Genomic DNA, 18038 nt, shown 5'->3' with positions numbered 1-18038 from the left:
GGGGCTTGAAGTCATTATTTGAGATCAAGACCCAAACTGAAATCAAGAGTCGGTTCCTTAACTGACTGAGTCACCCAGGCGCCCCAAGAAAGTAGCTGCTTTTTAAAAATTCACACTGAGCAGAGAATATTCTGATAATGGATGTTTAGAAGTGTTTCCATTGTATATAATTTTATTGCTGAAAAGGATGTCTGTCACTTACAAAAACTCCTATCTACAATCTAACATACATGGATGAAACTTTTTCTAACATTTAAAAACTTCCAAAGTATGTTAATGGCCTTTGAATCTGTTATTAAACATAAAAAAGTCAAAATAATAATTGTAATAATGAAGCAAATGACAACACTAGTATCTTGGTATTTATTCCATGTAATACAAGTATCAATCAGTATTTTCACTATAAACTGTTTAGACTATAAAATGTTTACAAATCAGTGAAATTAAACATTCAAAATATTTCAAAAATGGAAATTTTCAAACATTATAAATCATCAAATAAAACATTAGTTTATATAACATTTTTTTAAAAGATTTATTTATTTATCTGAGAGCGAGAGAGAGAGTGAGCAAGAGAGAGAAGGAGCAGGGAGAGGGTCAGGCAGAGAGGGAGAAGCAAACTCCCCACTGAGCAGGGAGCCTGATGTGGGGCTCAATTCCAGGACTTGGGATCAAGACCTGAGCCAAAGGCAAGTTGCTTAACTGACTGAACCACCCACGTGCCCCTATATAACATTTTTAATAAACTTTATAAAAAACTGTAAAAGTTTGGGGCACCTGGGTGGCTCACTCGGATGAGCGACCAACTCTTGGTTTCAGGTCAGGTCATGATCTCGTGGGTAGTAGGACTGAGTCCCAGGCTGGGCTCTGCCCTCAGTGGAGAGTCTGCTTGAGATTCTCTCCTTCTGCCCCTGCCACCACTCGCACATGTGTTCTCTCTCTCAAATAGATAGATAAATCTTTAAAAAAATGGTAAAAGTTTATAAACCTTTTAATAAACTTTAGGACCTTCCTCAAATATTTAGTGCCCTGTCAATGGAATGTTCAGACCAGGTGGGCAGCTCCTCCACTTTGGATAGAAGCTCATGGGTTGCAGCAGTTTTGATTTCTCCCACAGTTAACCTGGTAAAGATGGTTCTATTAAGTTCTCCCCTTCCCCCAGAAGAGAGATCAGCCACCTTGTGAAGACTCTAATTCAATGCCTTTTCTCCTCCTTCTCCAGGTGTATGTGTATGCTGGGAAGCAAATGCTGGAAGTGAGTGGAAAATAGAGCTAGGAGAATGTGAAAAATGAAGGAAAGGAGAGATTGGGGGATAATTTGGAGACAAAACCAAAGAAGATGAACAAAACTACTGGTTGTTTCCAAATTAACAGTATTAAAAAACACTATTATTTTGGACTTTAAAATTAGCATAGAATACTAGAATATACAAAATAGCACTACCATCACTCAATGTAAGAACCGAGTGACATCAGGGAGAACGAAAATCTAACAGGTAAATTTCAACAAAAACTTCCACATAATTGTTGGATGAGATGCAAATAAACTTCAAATCAGTTTGAATTACTGTGTAGCAAAGTGTAACAAAATATTTTAAGATAATAGAGCATATTCAATTATTATTGATAATATACATGATAGCAAAAGTATTAATATACTGTTCATAAATAAAATTTAAAGCTAATTTTACCAAGGCTGATTATTGTATCTTATAATTTTTATGTTTTATAATGTATATAATATGTAAGTTCAGTAGTACATGTACATAAAAAGCCAGTGAATACCCACATGTATGCACACACACATACATATTCAGTCCCATTATTTTTAGATTGTTATTTTTATTTTTTTAACTGATAAGGGTGCTACGATGAAAAAAATAAATGTTAATAAACCCCAGCTTGAAAATTATGGATTCCTTATTTTAGAACTCCAAGCTTACTTAGTTGCAAGTAAACAACTTTATCAACACCATGTAGACATAGAACTTCACCTGAATATTAATTCTCAGGCCTGTGTATCTTAATTAAATATATAGATTCTGCTAAGAATGAATTTCAAAATTCTTTCAATGCAATTCAAGCTTCCAAATTTTGGTTTGCAAAAATATATAAACTGGGGGTGCCTGAGTGGCTTAGTCGGTTGTGTCTGACTCTTGGTTTCATTTTGGGTTGGGATCTCAGAGTTGGGCTCCACACTGGGCACAGAGTCTGCTTGAGATTCTCTCTCTTCCTCCCTTAGCCCTTCCCTGCCTTTGCACTCTCTCTCTCAAATAAATAAAACCTTTAAAAAAAAATCCATAAACTGGCTTAATCCTACTGTCCTGAAAACAAATAATCTTTTCTTTTATGGCCACAAAATGATCAGTAACAGCAATGTGAGGATTTTTGTTTTGTTTTTAGTATCAGCACTGGATTGAGGGTAAAAGAATTAAATAAACACCAGGAACCAAGTTAGAAGCACTTGTAAGCAAACACCAACATACAGTTCTTCCATTTTTCTCTAGGTTGATATAAAATAGTACCACCACCATCACTGCATCCTATCTTCCATCTAGAAAAAACAGATCCGAATGGGACATGGTGAGTGACCTCAACAAAGGAACATTAGGAATGTGGGAAAAATTCCCAAGAGAGCATAGTTTTCCAACAACTCTTAAAACCGCTCTATGAGAATGCCAAAATAAATCACAAATTGTCCCAATTAGCTTAAGTGCAATAAAGTAAGAATATCATTAACTTAATATTTTGAAATAGCGTATGAGTATGTAGTAATTATAAATAAAGGGTAGGCCTCAGCCTGCAATGTCATGCCAATTACTACTCTCTTTCTTACACAAATCTACCAAAAGAATTTCTGGAAAATAAATAAAATTTCCCGTTTTGTAACCTAAATATTCTCCATTAAAAAAAAAATGGGGAAGAAGAAAAATGTCAGGTCAGCATTTTAACTTAAATTTCCTTTCCTTAAAAACTAGAAAGGTAACACAAAAAGGTAAAGAACTGAGTAAATATAAATACTAAGATAAATCTTATTTTTAATATATACATGTGATTCTTCAAATGAATATCTATATTATTGTTTTGCTATTTTAAATCAATTGCCTAGAAACTGAAAACACTAAAAGGAAAACTCGTCTATTCTTTAAACAGGTCATCAAAGAAAATGAGCCTCTTTCTTGTTCCTCTCCCATAACTTAAGAAAGGGATACTACACATCAAGCCTTAGAAATCTTCATCATGACTCAAGAAAGACAGATGGCTAAGAGAACTTCTGCTTTGCCCCTGGAAAGATACTAGCAACAGATGGTCTACCCAAATGGTCATTCAGGTGATAAAGGCTAAATTTTTGACACAAATGGCAAATATTGTAGGAGCCTGATCAGGACCCATTGTTAGCTGTATGGAATGCTACTTAGCCGACTCAGCCACAGTAACAGAATAGACCCATAAAGGCAAGAGTCCACTGTAAAACCTGCTCTGTTAACTAGCTTCTATTAACCAACTTTTACATATAGGGAAGTTTTATAAATAAAATATAAGAGATATTTTAGGAAAAAAAAATAAACAGTGCTAGAAAGGGAACTGTGAAATAGGAACTTTCATACACTGATGGTAGGAGTATAATGTGGAATGATCTTTGTAGAAAACAATTTGGCTGTAACATCAAAAGCCTTAACTGTGTTTATATTCTTTAATCTAATAATTATACTTTTGAGACTCTGCTAGAAGGAAATCATAATATGGTATGTAGAAACCTGCTAATCAGCATTATTTTAATAAATTGTAAACAGCATATTTAAACATTATTAAATTATGATACATTTAAATTCATATTTTTTAACATAATGTTTAGAAAGAATTCTTGGGGTGCCTGGGTGTCTTTGTGAGTTAAGTGTAACACTTGTGATTTCGGCTCAGGTCTTGATCTCAGGGTCGTGAGATCAAACCCTGTGTCAGGCTCTGCACTCAGCATATAGTCTGCTTGTCCCTTTCCCTCCCCTTTGCCCCTCCCTTCACTCTCTCTCTCTCTAAAAATGAATAAATAAAATCTTAAAAAAAAAAAGAATTCTTAATATGAGAAAATACTGACCATATAGTTTTTTGGGGGACATTTCAGTGATTCTTTTTTTTTTTTTTTTAAAGATTTATTTATTTATTTATTTGACATAGATAGAGACAGCCAGCGAGAGAGGGAACACAAGCAGGGGGAGTGGGAGAGGAAGAAGCAGGCTCATAGCGGAGGAGCCTGATGTGGGGCTCGATCTCATAACGTCGGGATCACGCCCTGAGCCGAAGGCAGACGCTTAACCGCTGTGCCACCCAGGCGCCCCCATTTCAGTGATTCTTAAGCACAATTTTTACTGTAAAACTTTTTACTTCTCTTTGAAACCTGGTACTTTCCCCTTATATATCATTCTGACTTCAGTCTCTATCCCTAGAGTTTATAGCAGTTAAAATCCTTGGATGACCTTGCCAAAGGACTTTAGGCTTGCATCAGGGGCGTGAAGTTCAGGGAAAGGCTATAGACAGGGCCATTTTGATCAGAACAATTATTATGAGAACAGTTTTATTAGAAACAGTTGTGGGGGTAGAGTGAACTTAAGGTGAGTAGGCTTTACTTTCTAACTTTTCCAGAAACAAGGCAAGAGGTACCCCTAGGAGTCACAGAAGTAGGAAGCACCAGTCCCTATGGTTGCTTACACCTGAGTCCCTAAAATGCATTCCTAAAGATCACAGGTTGATAGATTATGGCAGGATAGGACACACCCAGTCTATGGTATATTCTATTGGATCACAGTCATGTCCATGTAATTTTGTATTCTATGGCTACTATCACCCTACAATGGCAAAGTTTAATTCATAGGACCGCAAAGCCTACAATATTTACTATCTGGCCTTTTACAGAAAAAAGTTTGCTAACTCCTGCCATAGACCACTAAAAGTCTCCTTAGGGACTTAGAGGTGGAGATAAGGGCTGCTATTCCCCTTCCTTGTGGGCAGAGGGGTAAGCAGGGAGAAGGCCTCATGCCCTTGTCACATCTATGTCAGGGAGCATCTGAATAGGTTTTTCCTTTAGAAAAGTTTGTAACCAGATGTTAGTAAACTTCATCCAGCTTAATCCTTTAGAAAATCTACCACCTACATATTACAAACAAAACAAAAATCAAATGAAAGAACTTCAACCTCAGTCAAAACAACTACCACAACAAATGTTCTTACCCAGAGCAGTGCCTGCACAGAAAGCCCCCGAACACCTAGCCATCAGTACTACAAATGGCCTCATTGTATTCCTGGCTGGGCTCAACCAGACCATACAGCATAGTTACTCACAGGGATATAATTCCACAGGGTTCTTGGTAATGCTGGCTCAGGATGGGGTAAACCAGTATTTTTCCTAATGCAAAATGAGTTAAAAAAATAAAAAGAGTATGGAGTTAAAAAAAAATAAAATCAAAATATTTATAACTGCTCATCATAGTGCTCCCCTTTTTTCAGTGTGTGTCTATCTCCTTCCCTGGAGGTAGGCGCTGTGTTTGAGCACTTTCTTGCACACTACAGGAGCTTAGTGAATACTGACATAAGGAAAAAATATAAGAAAGAAGGACAGGAGGAGGCAAGTGGAGAGGGAGGGATAGAGACAGAGAGAGAAGGAGGCAGGCAGGGAAACAGCTAGGGAATAACAGGCAGAAGTAATGAATTTTAACTGAATGAGCAATATATTAAATTGTATATACTATGTGACCTCATTAAAAAATCACAGAAAAGAAGGACAAGATAAAATATACCAAAATATTTCAACAATGCTTCCCTCTATGTGATGGAATTTATTTCCTTATGCTTCTGTTATCAGAAACTTCCTTATACCCTCCTACTAAAAGAGCTCCAAGTAGAGAAAAAACATGATTTGTAACATTCCACAGAAGCACAGGTGATTTAAACAATGATTTTAAGAAAATGAGTTTTCCCTTTGCATATACTATACTTTTATCCTAAATTAGGAATGCTATATATTCTTTTATTTTTTTTTAAAGATTTTTATTTATTTGAGAGAGAACGTGTGCGCACAAGCAGTGGGAGGGGCAGAGGGAGAAGCAGATTCCCCACTGACTCTTGTTATACATCTCCATAATCCCTAGCTATGGAACTACAAAGCCTCAGTAACCACTTCCAATCATTATTATTGGGCCCAGATCTACCTTTACAGATTAATAAACTCCTCACTTTTTGTTATTCCTTCTCTCTCACAGAACCACAAGTACCCAAAAGAGTCAATTCAGGCTGCTATTCGGGGATGGTATTATTGCCAGATGAAACAGAAAGAGCCAGCTTACATATGTGCAGACTAGTAGACATTCTAAAAAACCAGGGGCCGTAGCATAGTGTGTTTGAAGGCACCAGGAATGCTGCTTATTTTCAATATCTACCTCTGTCCCACTGGCTTGCCAGACTTCTTGCAATGTTGTCAATTACAAAAATCTAACTTTTAGGTTAGGCTTTTATATTTCTAGGATTCTCCATATTAAAATGCAAATAGCCATGAAAAGGTAATAGACTAGGTCTCTGACACATTAGTTTTCCATTAAAACACCAAACAGGCAACAGATCCCTACAAGAATAGGACAGATAAGTACTAGTGAAAAAGGGGTGAGGAAAAGTATGGTTTACCAAGCATTGTCTAAGAGGAAACTGCTGGGTGAATTATTGTCCTGTGGAACACTGGGGATACAAAAGGAGCATGAAAGCCCTAGACCCTAGGAAAAATGGAAAAGGAAATGTTGCTGGAAGAAAACTGAAAAAGCGGAGCTCACAAACAAATTAACCACTTCACAATGTGGTTTCAGGCTGGCTGGAATGTTCAACTCCCAAGGGGCATAATCCCAGAGCAGAAGCACAGTATGAAGCAATCCTGAATACCAGCTCTATCTTTGGTTACCAGAAAGTCTGGGAAAAGCAGAAGAATCTCTTGGACCAGTGATTGCCAGTGGAATATATCACATACAACACAGCAGATTTCTAGACCTGAATGAGCAATATATTAAATTGTATATACTATGTGACCTCATTAAAAAATCACAAGTCCCTCCACCCACATTCCTAACTCTACCCTAAGCCGGGTGAAAAACTGAGGGGGAGGAGAGGTGTGTAGAGAGAAAAGTGTACATGTATAGTTTGCAGAAGTTCCTCAACTGATCCAAATGGTTATGACATGTATTCCTATTCTACAGTGACAAGCTTCATCCTCCACGAGTTTAATTAGACCCGAGTTCCACCAATGTGATAAGCAGGTTCAGCACACTATGAGTTCAGAGAGTTCTTAAAACTGTTACATTTGAACTAATACATGATTTTGATTGCCATCTAGTGGAAGACATAAAATTAATCACGAGCTAAACTGAGGAAAAGCAAACTAAAAGTATGAAATGTTGTTTTCTATACTCAGATGGCCAAACACAGTTTCCCAAAGTGTGGTTACATGTAAAATGATTTTTAGGTAGCACAAGGACTAATGATATCTTAACTACTTGGTATTTATCACAATGCATATTAGAATAATGATGAAACTCATCATTTCACAAACCTATAAAGATGAGGCTAAATTAAGCCTAATTTTAAGAAGTAAATAGAGTTTAAAATATATCTAAATTATAATATTACACAGGTAACATTGTAATGGGACATCACCAGTTATATGATGACTCTAAAATGATCAGTGTTTCAGAAATAGTTGTCTAAGCTGGTTCTTCTTCTTCTTTTTTTTTTTTTTTAAAGATTTTATTTATTTATTTGACAGAGACAGCGAGAGAGGGAACACAAGCAGGGGGAGTGGGAGTGGGAGAAGAAGGCTTCCTGCTNCAGGGAGCCCGATGCGGGGCTCGATCCCAGGATCCTGGGATCATGACCTGAGCCAAAGGCAGACCCTTAACGACTGAGCCACCCAGGTGCCCCTAAGCTGGTTCTTCTAATGGAATATAACTTCCCTCAGTGTATCTGAGGTTTTTTTATGCGTATAAAGTGAAGTAACCCATCTTTTAATAGAACTAACAATGTTTTTAGGTACTCCTACTTTTTTCTCATCAAATAACAGTTCCTGTTTTCTTAAGCAGATATTATTTCACAAGCAAATTAGCATTCAATACTGCAAAGTGCCTATATTTGCCTTCCTTAAAATATGCTTACCTAGGTAGTTATCCCATGATTGTCAACAGTTGATCCCTTCTCATTTTGACAAGTTTCATTATAGAAAATACATTTCCATTTAATCTACACGGTTAAACAGATTCTCAGAGAACTGTCTGAACTCCTGCTAACTTATGCAATGGAATGCACTTTTGTGACCTATGTTCTACTGTCACAGTGGTCAATTATTTACCATAGAATTTAGAGGTTTCAAAAAAATCCTGAGCATTCAATCAGTATTCACAAGTTCTTGTATTCACTTGATGTTGGAATACACAAGTGAAAATTTAAGATTCATTTCATTATCTTCTGTGATGGCCACTATGTAAATGACAATGATACATTTCTTATATGATAAATTTTACATTGCCATCTCTAGCTTCAAGAAAGACTAAAAAATTAAGTATCTGGAAAATGGAAATAGGATTATGATGACTAGCTTAAACCAATCCTCCTTCATCTCCTGGACTGAAACCTATTGCCACTGTTGACAAAATTAAGATTCTGTGGGCAAGGAACAGGTAGGGTGGTTGAATAGTTGTTGGGTATTTATCCAACAGCATCTGCCACAGCTCCCACCTTGAGCACTGCTTCTCTCTGAGGAGGCAACCACTCTTACAATTGACTTATTCTTCCAGAATCATTTATACATATTGTTTTATACAGTTTTTTAAATCTATTTTTACCCAAATGATGGTACACTATATACACTATTCTGGACTTTTTTTGATTTAACAAAAGAAGTTCAACATTTGTTTCATTTTGATATGTAACAAAGCCACTTCCTTCTTTTAAATGGGTGAAAAATATTCCATTTTATCAATGTGCCAAAATTTATCCAGTCCTGTAAGAAAAGACATTCTGGTTGTTCTAAATCTTTTACTATTATTAAAAAAATACTGCATTAAACAACCTTGTACATCTATTATTTGACATTGTGAGTTAATGCTTAGAAGTGAAACTGCTGGGCCATATAAACTTTGAAATTGGCTGCTGGCATTTTTGGGGGTAGGGGGAGACATTAAATTTATGGACTAAAATTTAAAGAGCATTAGACTGTACTTTAGAGTCCTTCCACTGAGTACAAAATAGGCCTTTTCATTATATATCATATTTTACCAATTCTAATATATACACTTCTAAAATATGGACACATCTCATAATTCAGGACATCTTTCAGTCACTGTCAGCCAGGTGGCTCTTATAAAAGTAATTATTCCTGGTGGTAATTGTAATTCCTGGCCATTTCAGTCATCAAACCATTTAAGGACCATTTGAGAAGAAATATGAGCCAGAAAACCTTCATTGTCAGAAAACCTTCTGTGACACCTTCTGGTAAGATCAGAAAAGTGCAAGCATCCAAACTAAAAGTGTCAGTGATTGGAAATAAAATTCTTTTAAGAAATACTACATTATTAACATTCTTAATGATACGAAGAACAATTGGGTATGGGAGGGGGAAAAAAAACAATTCTGATGACACCAAGTCAGAAAATTGATTTAGAGGATATTCTAAATGTGAAGTATTAGTAATACCTTAACTGAAATATTTTATGTTTTCATTTTTATAATTGCATAAGAGATATATGATAAAATACCAAATACGCTGTTTGGCCTTTCAGTAAATTAAAAAAAAAATCTCTAAGAACTAAGAGATTACTGCATCAGGCGTACTGGTAGCAGTTTATCTTCATGTTGTATTACAAAAAAAAGAACAGTTCAACTCACAATCAGCATCCCAGATATGAAAAAATACACTAAATCTTATTTTGAAGTTTCTCTCATATAGATTTTGCACATTCTTAAGGCTACTCTTATTTTTTCTTTTCTTCCATTACACTTTCTTACTGGAATACTACTTCTTTTTGTTTATTTTGTAAACAGCCACTTTACTGAATTCTCTATTTATAATTTTTCAGTGGATTCTTTGGGGTTTTCCAGGTATGCAATGAAATAAATTTTAAACTCAAATTATCTTAAACTATTTGATGGAATTTAAGCAAAGTGAAGGTAAGGATTATGTATTAATTTTACTGTTTTATCCCCAGTACCTAGCACATTACCTTGCACAAAGCAGGTAATCAATACATATTTGTTAAATGAATTACATAAATGCACCTTACTTAGTAAAATTTAACCTAATCCCTTCCACAACACAAATAGTGAGCTTAGTCAAAAAAGTCAAATATAAAAGACGAAAGAGTATTCATATTTTTTCCTTTCTACACACAAACATACAGATGCTGTTAAGTAACTGGATATTTTATATTCAAAACTATATATATTTGGTTACATAGTTCTAGTCTCTAATAATCAAAAACCCTAGTTATGGAATAAATGTTTTATTTTAATCACTTACCTTTTGGATCTTAGATCTGATGAATCAAACTGGATATTCATAGGTCCAGGATTTATTATTTCATGATCTACCTCAGGGATGAGAAGATGCCTAGAATCACTATCCATATCTGCCACTTTTCTTAGCCTCTAAACACTGATGAAGTCAGTCCTATATAAATCAGAAAGGATAAAAAATATAAAACTTAATTAAAAATTATTTTACTACTAACAAGTAATACATCTGCATGCATAAGATACCGGGAAAATATAGGAATTTGCTGATGATATCTTAATGAGGTATATGCTTAAAATCTTTTATCAGAAATTAGCTAAGCTGAATTGGAGTTACTGTTTGTTTTTCCGCTTACTAAAAAATAAATGGGGCAATCCACTTCTAGTAATAAAACAGATTAGGCTATTTGGACCCATTTTCCTGTAGAAAACAACTATAAAAATATTGGATAAAATACAGAAAACATCTTTTGGAAAAGCATAAAAAATAATGATGATAATCAGGCTAAGTAGGTGGTTAAGGAACCTAGTGAGGTAAACAGCTTGAAATTGCTTCTGCCCGGAGGATATTTGCTGTACCAGAAGAAAATGGGACTGAGGTTTTCAAGGCCTTGTGAAGTTGTAGGAAAATAAAAGATAAGACCTGGGATTCACCCAAAGTAAGGAATGATGAATTAAGAAATCATTCCCTTTCCCTTCTCCCAATAACACAGCACAAAGATCATTACCATTAGATTGGGGATTAACAAGAAGTATAAGTGTCTCACTCCCTCACAAGGGAACTACAAACAAGATTTCTTCACAATGTCCATAGGCAGTGTGTGTGTGTGTGTGTGTGTGTGTGTGTGTATACACGCATGCATCTGTGGAGGGAGAAGTATTCCATACCACAAACTCGCTTCAGGTGGATTTGCAGGAAGTCAAAGAACACTTAAAGCTGTGAATATAATTTAAGCTTAACTTGCTTGGTAGGATTTCTAGGTAACTGCTAGAAACAAATATAAATCTTTTCTGTGAGGACACACCCTGATGCTATGCCTCAAAGAAGACCTGCTAATGATCTTTCAAGGACACTGAACAGTACAGTCAAAAATAATCTAGCGTGCAAAGAAATAAAGTGTTCTTAGTGAGAACCAGAAGAAACACCAGCAGAAATAGCAACTATAGGGATTATCAAAATAAGATTAGAAAACAATTATGCTTCCCATCTTTAAATAAAAAACAAAGCAAATACATATACAGCAGAATATTATTCAGCCAAAAAAAAAAAAAAAGAAATCTTGCCATCTGCAGCAGTATGGTTGGATCAGAGAGGGTAATGTTAAGCAAAATAAGCCAGTCAGAGAAAGACAAATACTACATGGTATCACTCATATGTGCAATTTAAGAAACAAAAGAGCAAACAAAGAAAAAAAAGGGACAAACCAAAAAACAGACTCTTGACTATAGAAAACAGATTGTTACCAGAAGGGAGGTTGGTGGGGGGAATGGATGAAATAGGTGATGGGGATTAAGGAGTGTGCTTATCCTAATGAGCACTGAGTAATAAATGGAAGAGTTGAATCACAATATTGTACACTGCAACTAATACAACACTGCTTGTTCACTATACTGAAATTAAAACAAAAACCAAAAAAATACAACAAAGAAAAAAAAATTTTAAGCACAATGTATTGCTCATCATAGAAGCTAAATTCAAGAGGGTTTCAGGGGTACTTGGGTGGCTCAGTTGGTTAAGTGTACGCCTTTGGCTCAGGTCATGATCCTGGGGTCCTGGGATAGAGCTCCCGTGTCAGGCTCCCTACTTAGTGGGAATACTGCTTCTCCTTCTCCCTCTGCCCTTGTCCCCCACTCATGTACTCTCTTTCCCTCTCTCTCTCAAACAATAAAATCTTTATTAAAAAAAGGGTTTTTTCCCCTTCTTTTGTCAACTTGCTATTAAGAATTTTTGATTTAGGGGAGCCTGGGTGGCTCAGTCGGTTAAGCGTCTGCCTTTGGCTCAGGTCATGACCCTGGGGTCCTGAGCTTAAGCCCCACGTTGGGCTCCCTACTCAGCAGGGATTCTGATTGTCCCTCTTCCTCTGCCCCTCCCCACTGCTCATACTTTCTCTCACTCTCTCTCAAATAAATAAATAAAATCTTAAAAAAAAATTCTTTTTTTTTTAATTTAATGGTGTGCCTGGGTAGCTCAGTGGTTAAGTGGCCAACTCTTGATTTCAGCCCAGGTCATGATCTTAGGGTCCTAGGATTGAGCCCTGCATCAGGCTCTGCAATCAGCAGGATTCTGCTTGAGGATTCTCTCTCCCTCTCCCTCTACCCCTCCCCTGGCTTGCATGCTCTCTCACTCTCTCTCTAAAATAAATAAATAAATCTTTAAAAATTTTATTTACTATATTAATTACATTAATATCTCACTTTGCATACATGAAGCTCATCCCACCAGCTTAGTTTACAACCTCAAATTTGATTCCCAGTACACATTGCAATAAATGTATTCTGTAAAACAAACAAGCAAAGACAAAGTGGAAATTATCAAAAAGTAACTTAGCATGTTTGACAAGAACCAGAATGAATTTTAACCCCCTCCAATAATGAAACAGCCCAAATTTAAAACTTGATGGATGGGTTTAAAAGTTCAAAACTAATGAACTAGAAGATACATCAGAAGAAACTATCTAGAATGGCAGAGAGGGGGAAAAAAAAGACAGAAAATGTGGAAGACAAGTTAAGAGAAATGGGAGATAGAAAGAGAAGGTCTAACATGTATGTAATTGGACAACCATAAAGAGAGCAGCTAGCAGAGGTAATATTTGAAGAGACAGTGGCTGAGAATTTTCCATAATTCATAAGAGATAACAATCTATAGATTAAAGAAGTTCAACGAATTCCAATGAGAATTAATAAACAATATTATCATAGAGTGGAAAAAAAGAATTAAAATTCCAGACCAAATGGAAAAAAAGTCAAGTGAAGGTGTTGGAATTAGTGTTCTAAGGTCCTCGTATTATCCAGATCAACATTATACTTTGAATCAATGCATGTTGTCATTTTAAAGGTAATTATTAACATAACAGAAAACAGTATGTAACTTAAAATCTAGTAGAGTAGGAAAAGAGAATGATAAAAAAAAATTGCAGACCTAAACAAAAGCAAGAAAGGAAAAAAACATAAAAAAGGTAGGACAAATAGAAAGCATAAAATAGATAAGATCCTCCCATTCTTTCTTGAAACCATGCTAATCAGGCTATCTTCCCCATCACTACACAGAAAGTGCTCTTGTTAGATTACCAATGACCTACAACCAATGGTTATTTTTCAGTATTTAACTTACTTGCTCCAACAGAAGTAAGTGCCATGAGGGACACTTTCCTTCTTAATAAACTAGATTTATGAGAGCTCCAGGCTTTTTCTATACCTCACTGGTCTCTCCTCTTTCTTTGTCTCATTTACTGTTTACTTCTTATGTCCCGGAATTCTTAAAATTGCAGTCTCAAGGTTCAGCCTTGGTTCTCTTCTCTATCTATCCTCAATTTGTGGGTAATATTATCCAATCTCATGGTTTTAGTTAACACCACCTGCATTATATAATACAGCAGCCACTAGTCACATGTAGCTGTATATATTAAATAAATTAAATTTTAAAAAATATAGTACCTGAGTCACACTAATCACATTTGAAGTGCTCAATAGCTACATGTGGCGAGTGGTTACCATATTGCACAGTGTAGATATAAAACATTTCCATCGTTGTAGGAAGTTCTATTGATCTAGACAACGACAACTTCTATAATAACATTTCTAGCCAAAATTTCTCTCCTGGATTTCACACCTGCATATCCAATTGACTACTTCACATTTTTAAAAAAGATTTTATTAATAAATAAATTAATTAATTAATTTAGAGAGAGCGTGCAAGCAGGGGGAGAGGGAGAGAGAGAGAATCCCAAGTAAACTCCCTGCTGAGCCCAGAGGCCAATGTGGGGCTCAATCTCATGACCCTGAGGTCATGACCTGAGCCGAAATCAAGAGTCTGACACTCAACCAACTAAGCCACCCAGGTGCCCCCATTTTTTTTATTAATACAATTGACATATAATATTGAATTAATTTTAGATGAACAATATAATGATTTGATATATGTATATATTCTTATGATCTTTATTTTTATATTTATAAAAAATACATTATAAAATTATAAAATACAAAATATTTTATATTTTATACAACTAACATGTCCAAAACTGAACTTTTAATTTTTTTCCCAAAAAAGTACTCTACCTATTTTCCTGATTTCAATTGCTGCCATCTCCATCCTTCTAGCTATTCAGGCCAAAATCCTTAGAAGTATTCATGACTTCTTTTTCTCAGTGTCCATTCAATCCATTAGGAAAATAGTGTTGGCTTTCTCTTCAAGTGTATCCAGGGTCTGGCCACCACCATTTGTTACCAAGACTTCTACAACAGTTTTCTGATGGAGCTCCCTCCTTCTACCGTTATGCGCTTACTGTCTACTCTGTACATAGCAGATAGAGTGGTAGAGGGGTATAGAGAGGCATTTGATCTCACCCAATTGGTTTTTATCACTGGGAGAAGTGCTACTAGACCCAATGGGTAGAGACTAGGGATGCTGCTAAATATCCTACAATAAACAAGATAGCCTCCTACAACAAAGAATTATTCAGTCCAAAATGTCAATAGTTCTGAGGTTGAGAAACCCTGCTCTATGCAGGTGAAATAAGTGGTTGTGATAGGAAGGGACAGGAGAAGACCTTACAAGGTGATGGCAATGTTGTATTTTTCAACTTGATTCCGGTTATATGGCCATTTGCTTTATAATTATATATGCGTTTTATGTACTTTTCTGAATGGATATTGTATTTCGCACATAAGCGCGCGCACACACACACACACACACACACACACACAAAGCAAGCTCCATAAAGTGAAAAAAGTTTTAACATTTAAAGGCAAGTGCTTTATCTTTATTCCTCAACTCTAAGTTACTATGACTATCCCCATTTTATAAATAAGGATACAAGGCACAGAGAAGTTAACCAAATACAAAGTTAATAAGTGGGATAGTTAGAATTCAAACCCAGGCAGTCTAAGTTCAGAAACTACATTCTTTCCCATTATGCTGTGCTTCTTTCCTGTTCTTTGCTCTTTGTCTCTCTTTTATCTTTCACCTTTTTCTGTTTATTACCAGACTCCTTAACAAGTATAGTTGTATTGGTGCTGCATTTGTTTAACAGAGTCTTATGTCTGCTGTTGCTATTTTTCTAAATATAGCATTTACAACAGAGTAGAAAGAAAACACTTTTTGAGTCAGCAATCTTTACCTGCCACTCACTACCTATGTAATTGAAGATTAACCACTTAACTCCATGAATCTATTTTCCCATCTGTGAAACTGAAACAATAGCATCCACCTCACTGGTGTGGTTGAAAATTAAGTGAAATGATGCATGTTATACTTAGTACTTTGAAATAAAAATAAGTGTTCAAATGCATTATTATTCCTCTCAGAAAACAAATGAAAAAACTTGTGGTTTTGTTTTGTTTTCTCTTTACATATGCAGCTTCCTGAGGTTTTCCTCTTTCCTCTAAGTGAAAAATTCTGCAGTAATGAGGAGGTGAGAGGTAGGCAAAAGTTGTCAAAATGCCACTATTAAGTGACTTAGATGTTGGTAACATATTCTATCCCCAGAATATGTGCATTTTCTTTCCTTTGTCATTACCTTCCATTTCCCTCTTCTGTTTTCCTGCCCAGCATTTAAGCCAAAGCTCTCATTAAGTTATTAGTCTCACTAGAGACAAATAATGTTAAAGAAGTACCTTATGAAATACTGACTTTTCAAAAACAGTGAAATCAAAATACTACCATCTCCAGTCATGAAGGGATTTATTTCTATGTCTTTCTATAAAGAGTACACAAGCAAAAATGATTATCTATTTTAAGATGAGACAACTAAAATACTGAGTAACGGCAAACCCCGAAAATATATTCATTCAACAACTTCTCTCTACAATGTACTAAACACTGAAAAAAAAATATTTTTTTAACTCATGGTCTCCATCCTCAATAAACTTAAAAAAATATCATTATTTAGGAAGCCTAGAAGTCAGGTAACTTGTTTTAAATCACTTAAATAATAAAACCTAGTAGGATGTTAAATTAATTTTCTACAGATCAGTGTAAAATTTATTTTTCTTATAGTAAAAAGTTTACTTGATTTTAAAACACAGATTCACAAAATGCATTGTACATATTTAGATGTGAAGCATCAGAAATGATCCTGAATATAAAGTGTACATTATTCAAAGGTAATCATTATTAATCTTCCATTAAGATGGAAGTAACTGAGACAAGGTTAAGTAATTTCACAAAAATAGAGTTAGTTGAGAAGCAAAGACACAAACTTGATCTTTCAGTTCCTTCCTCTACATAATAAAACTAATTAATAATTCAGTTGACTTATTTAGTCTTAAATTTTAAAACCAAAAGAGTATTTTTTCAAGATTACATTGAACCATTAATTATAAAACTAGGATTGATAGTCCTATTAAACTTCCTTAATTTAAAACTGTCAATGACTACTTAACTTGCAAAAAAATGTTCCCTGGATATAAAGAGTAAAAATACTCTATATAAAATATCAATGAAAAATACATTTTAAATTAAGGTGGACATAGCATAGGAATTAAAAACTTGGGAAATAAAGATATTGTAGAGAAGTTATGCTGTGTATTGGTTTGACATGATTTCAAATCTACTTATTTACAACCTAAGTGAATTGTTTTAATCCATCTGTTTATGAAAAAGACAAAAAAAAAGTTGTTTTAGAAGTAAAAGTTGTTTAAAAAAAGAATTGTTTTGATACAAGAACAAAGTAAGTTGTGCTAGGATGTTATCATCTCGTCTCTTTTCACTGATAAGAACTTAGGAGTTCAGTTGCTTATCAATAAAAACATGCGAAGAAGCAACTATGGCAAGCGGATATCTGTACTATAAATAGTGAGTTTGTGAGGACTATCAGAGTGTTGGGTATGGGAAAGGTAACTCTACTGATCTAAAATAACTCTCCAAAGACCTGGGGGCAATTAGATTCTGCTGAGGCAAAGGCTACTTTTATCTGCAGTGGCAAAAGCCGTGCAACAGCCCAGAAGATCATCTTGCCCATCAACAAGGGCAACGACCCTCCCTAGCAACATGCTCTAACAACAGGAGACTTTTACTTTTGTACAGGCAGCTGGACATTAGCTCTGGCTGGCTAAGCTGTCTTTTCCAAGTATCAACTCCAAAAAGGTACACCTTAAATAAATTTGGACTTTATTCCTTTGATCTCCCCTTGTCTCGAACAAGAGTGTGATTAATTTATCACTGATTTGGAATATTTCTTTATTGGCTTATCAAGAGGCATTAAACTGTATACTCTGGCTTGTGAAATTCCCACAGTGAACCTATGTTAAATAAACCAATGGCAAATGCAATCTCAGCCTCAGCG

General features: G+C 35.3%; 1 protein-coding gene across 3 annotated transcripts in view; it reads right to left on the bottom strand.

Annotated features, from left to right (window-relative positions):
- The window catches only part of SLC38A9 (solute carrier family 38 member 9), a 78276-nt gene that overhangs the window by 55237 nt on the left and 5001 nt on the right, over positions 1 to 18038 (bottom strand). For 2 of the 3 annotated variants that reach the window (XR_568839.2, XM_008691410.2), the window contains exon 2: positions 10541 to 10690. Coding sequence is in view for 1 of the 3 variants with exons in the window: in XM_008691410.2 (XP_008689632.1) it covers positions 10541 to 10647 (107 nt within the window). In the remaining 2 variants the exon portion in view is untranslated. Of the gene's footprint in view, positions 1 to 10540; positions 10691 to 18038 lie in introns of those variants that run through there. The other variant, XM_008691411.2, reaches the window with a different exon arrangement.

This window comes from Ursus maritimus, unplaced genomic scaffold (assembly GCF_017311325.1).
Source record: "Ursus maritimus isolate PB19 unplaced genomic scaffold, ASM1731132v1 scaffold_5, whole genome shotgun sequence".
Taxonomy (NCBI): Eukaryota; Metazoa; Chordata; class Mammalia; order Carnivora; family Ursidae; genus Ursus; species Ursus maritimus.
This window is presented reverse-complemented; position numbering and strand designations above follow the sequence as displayed.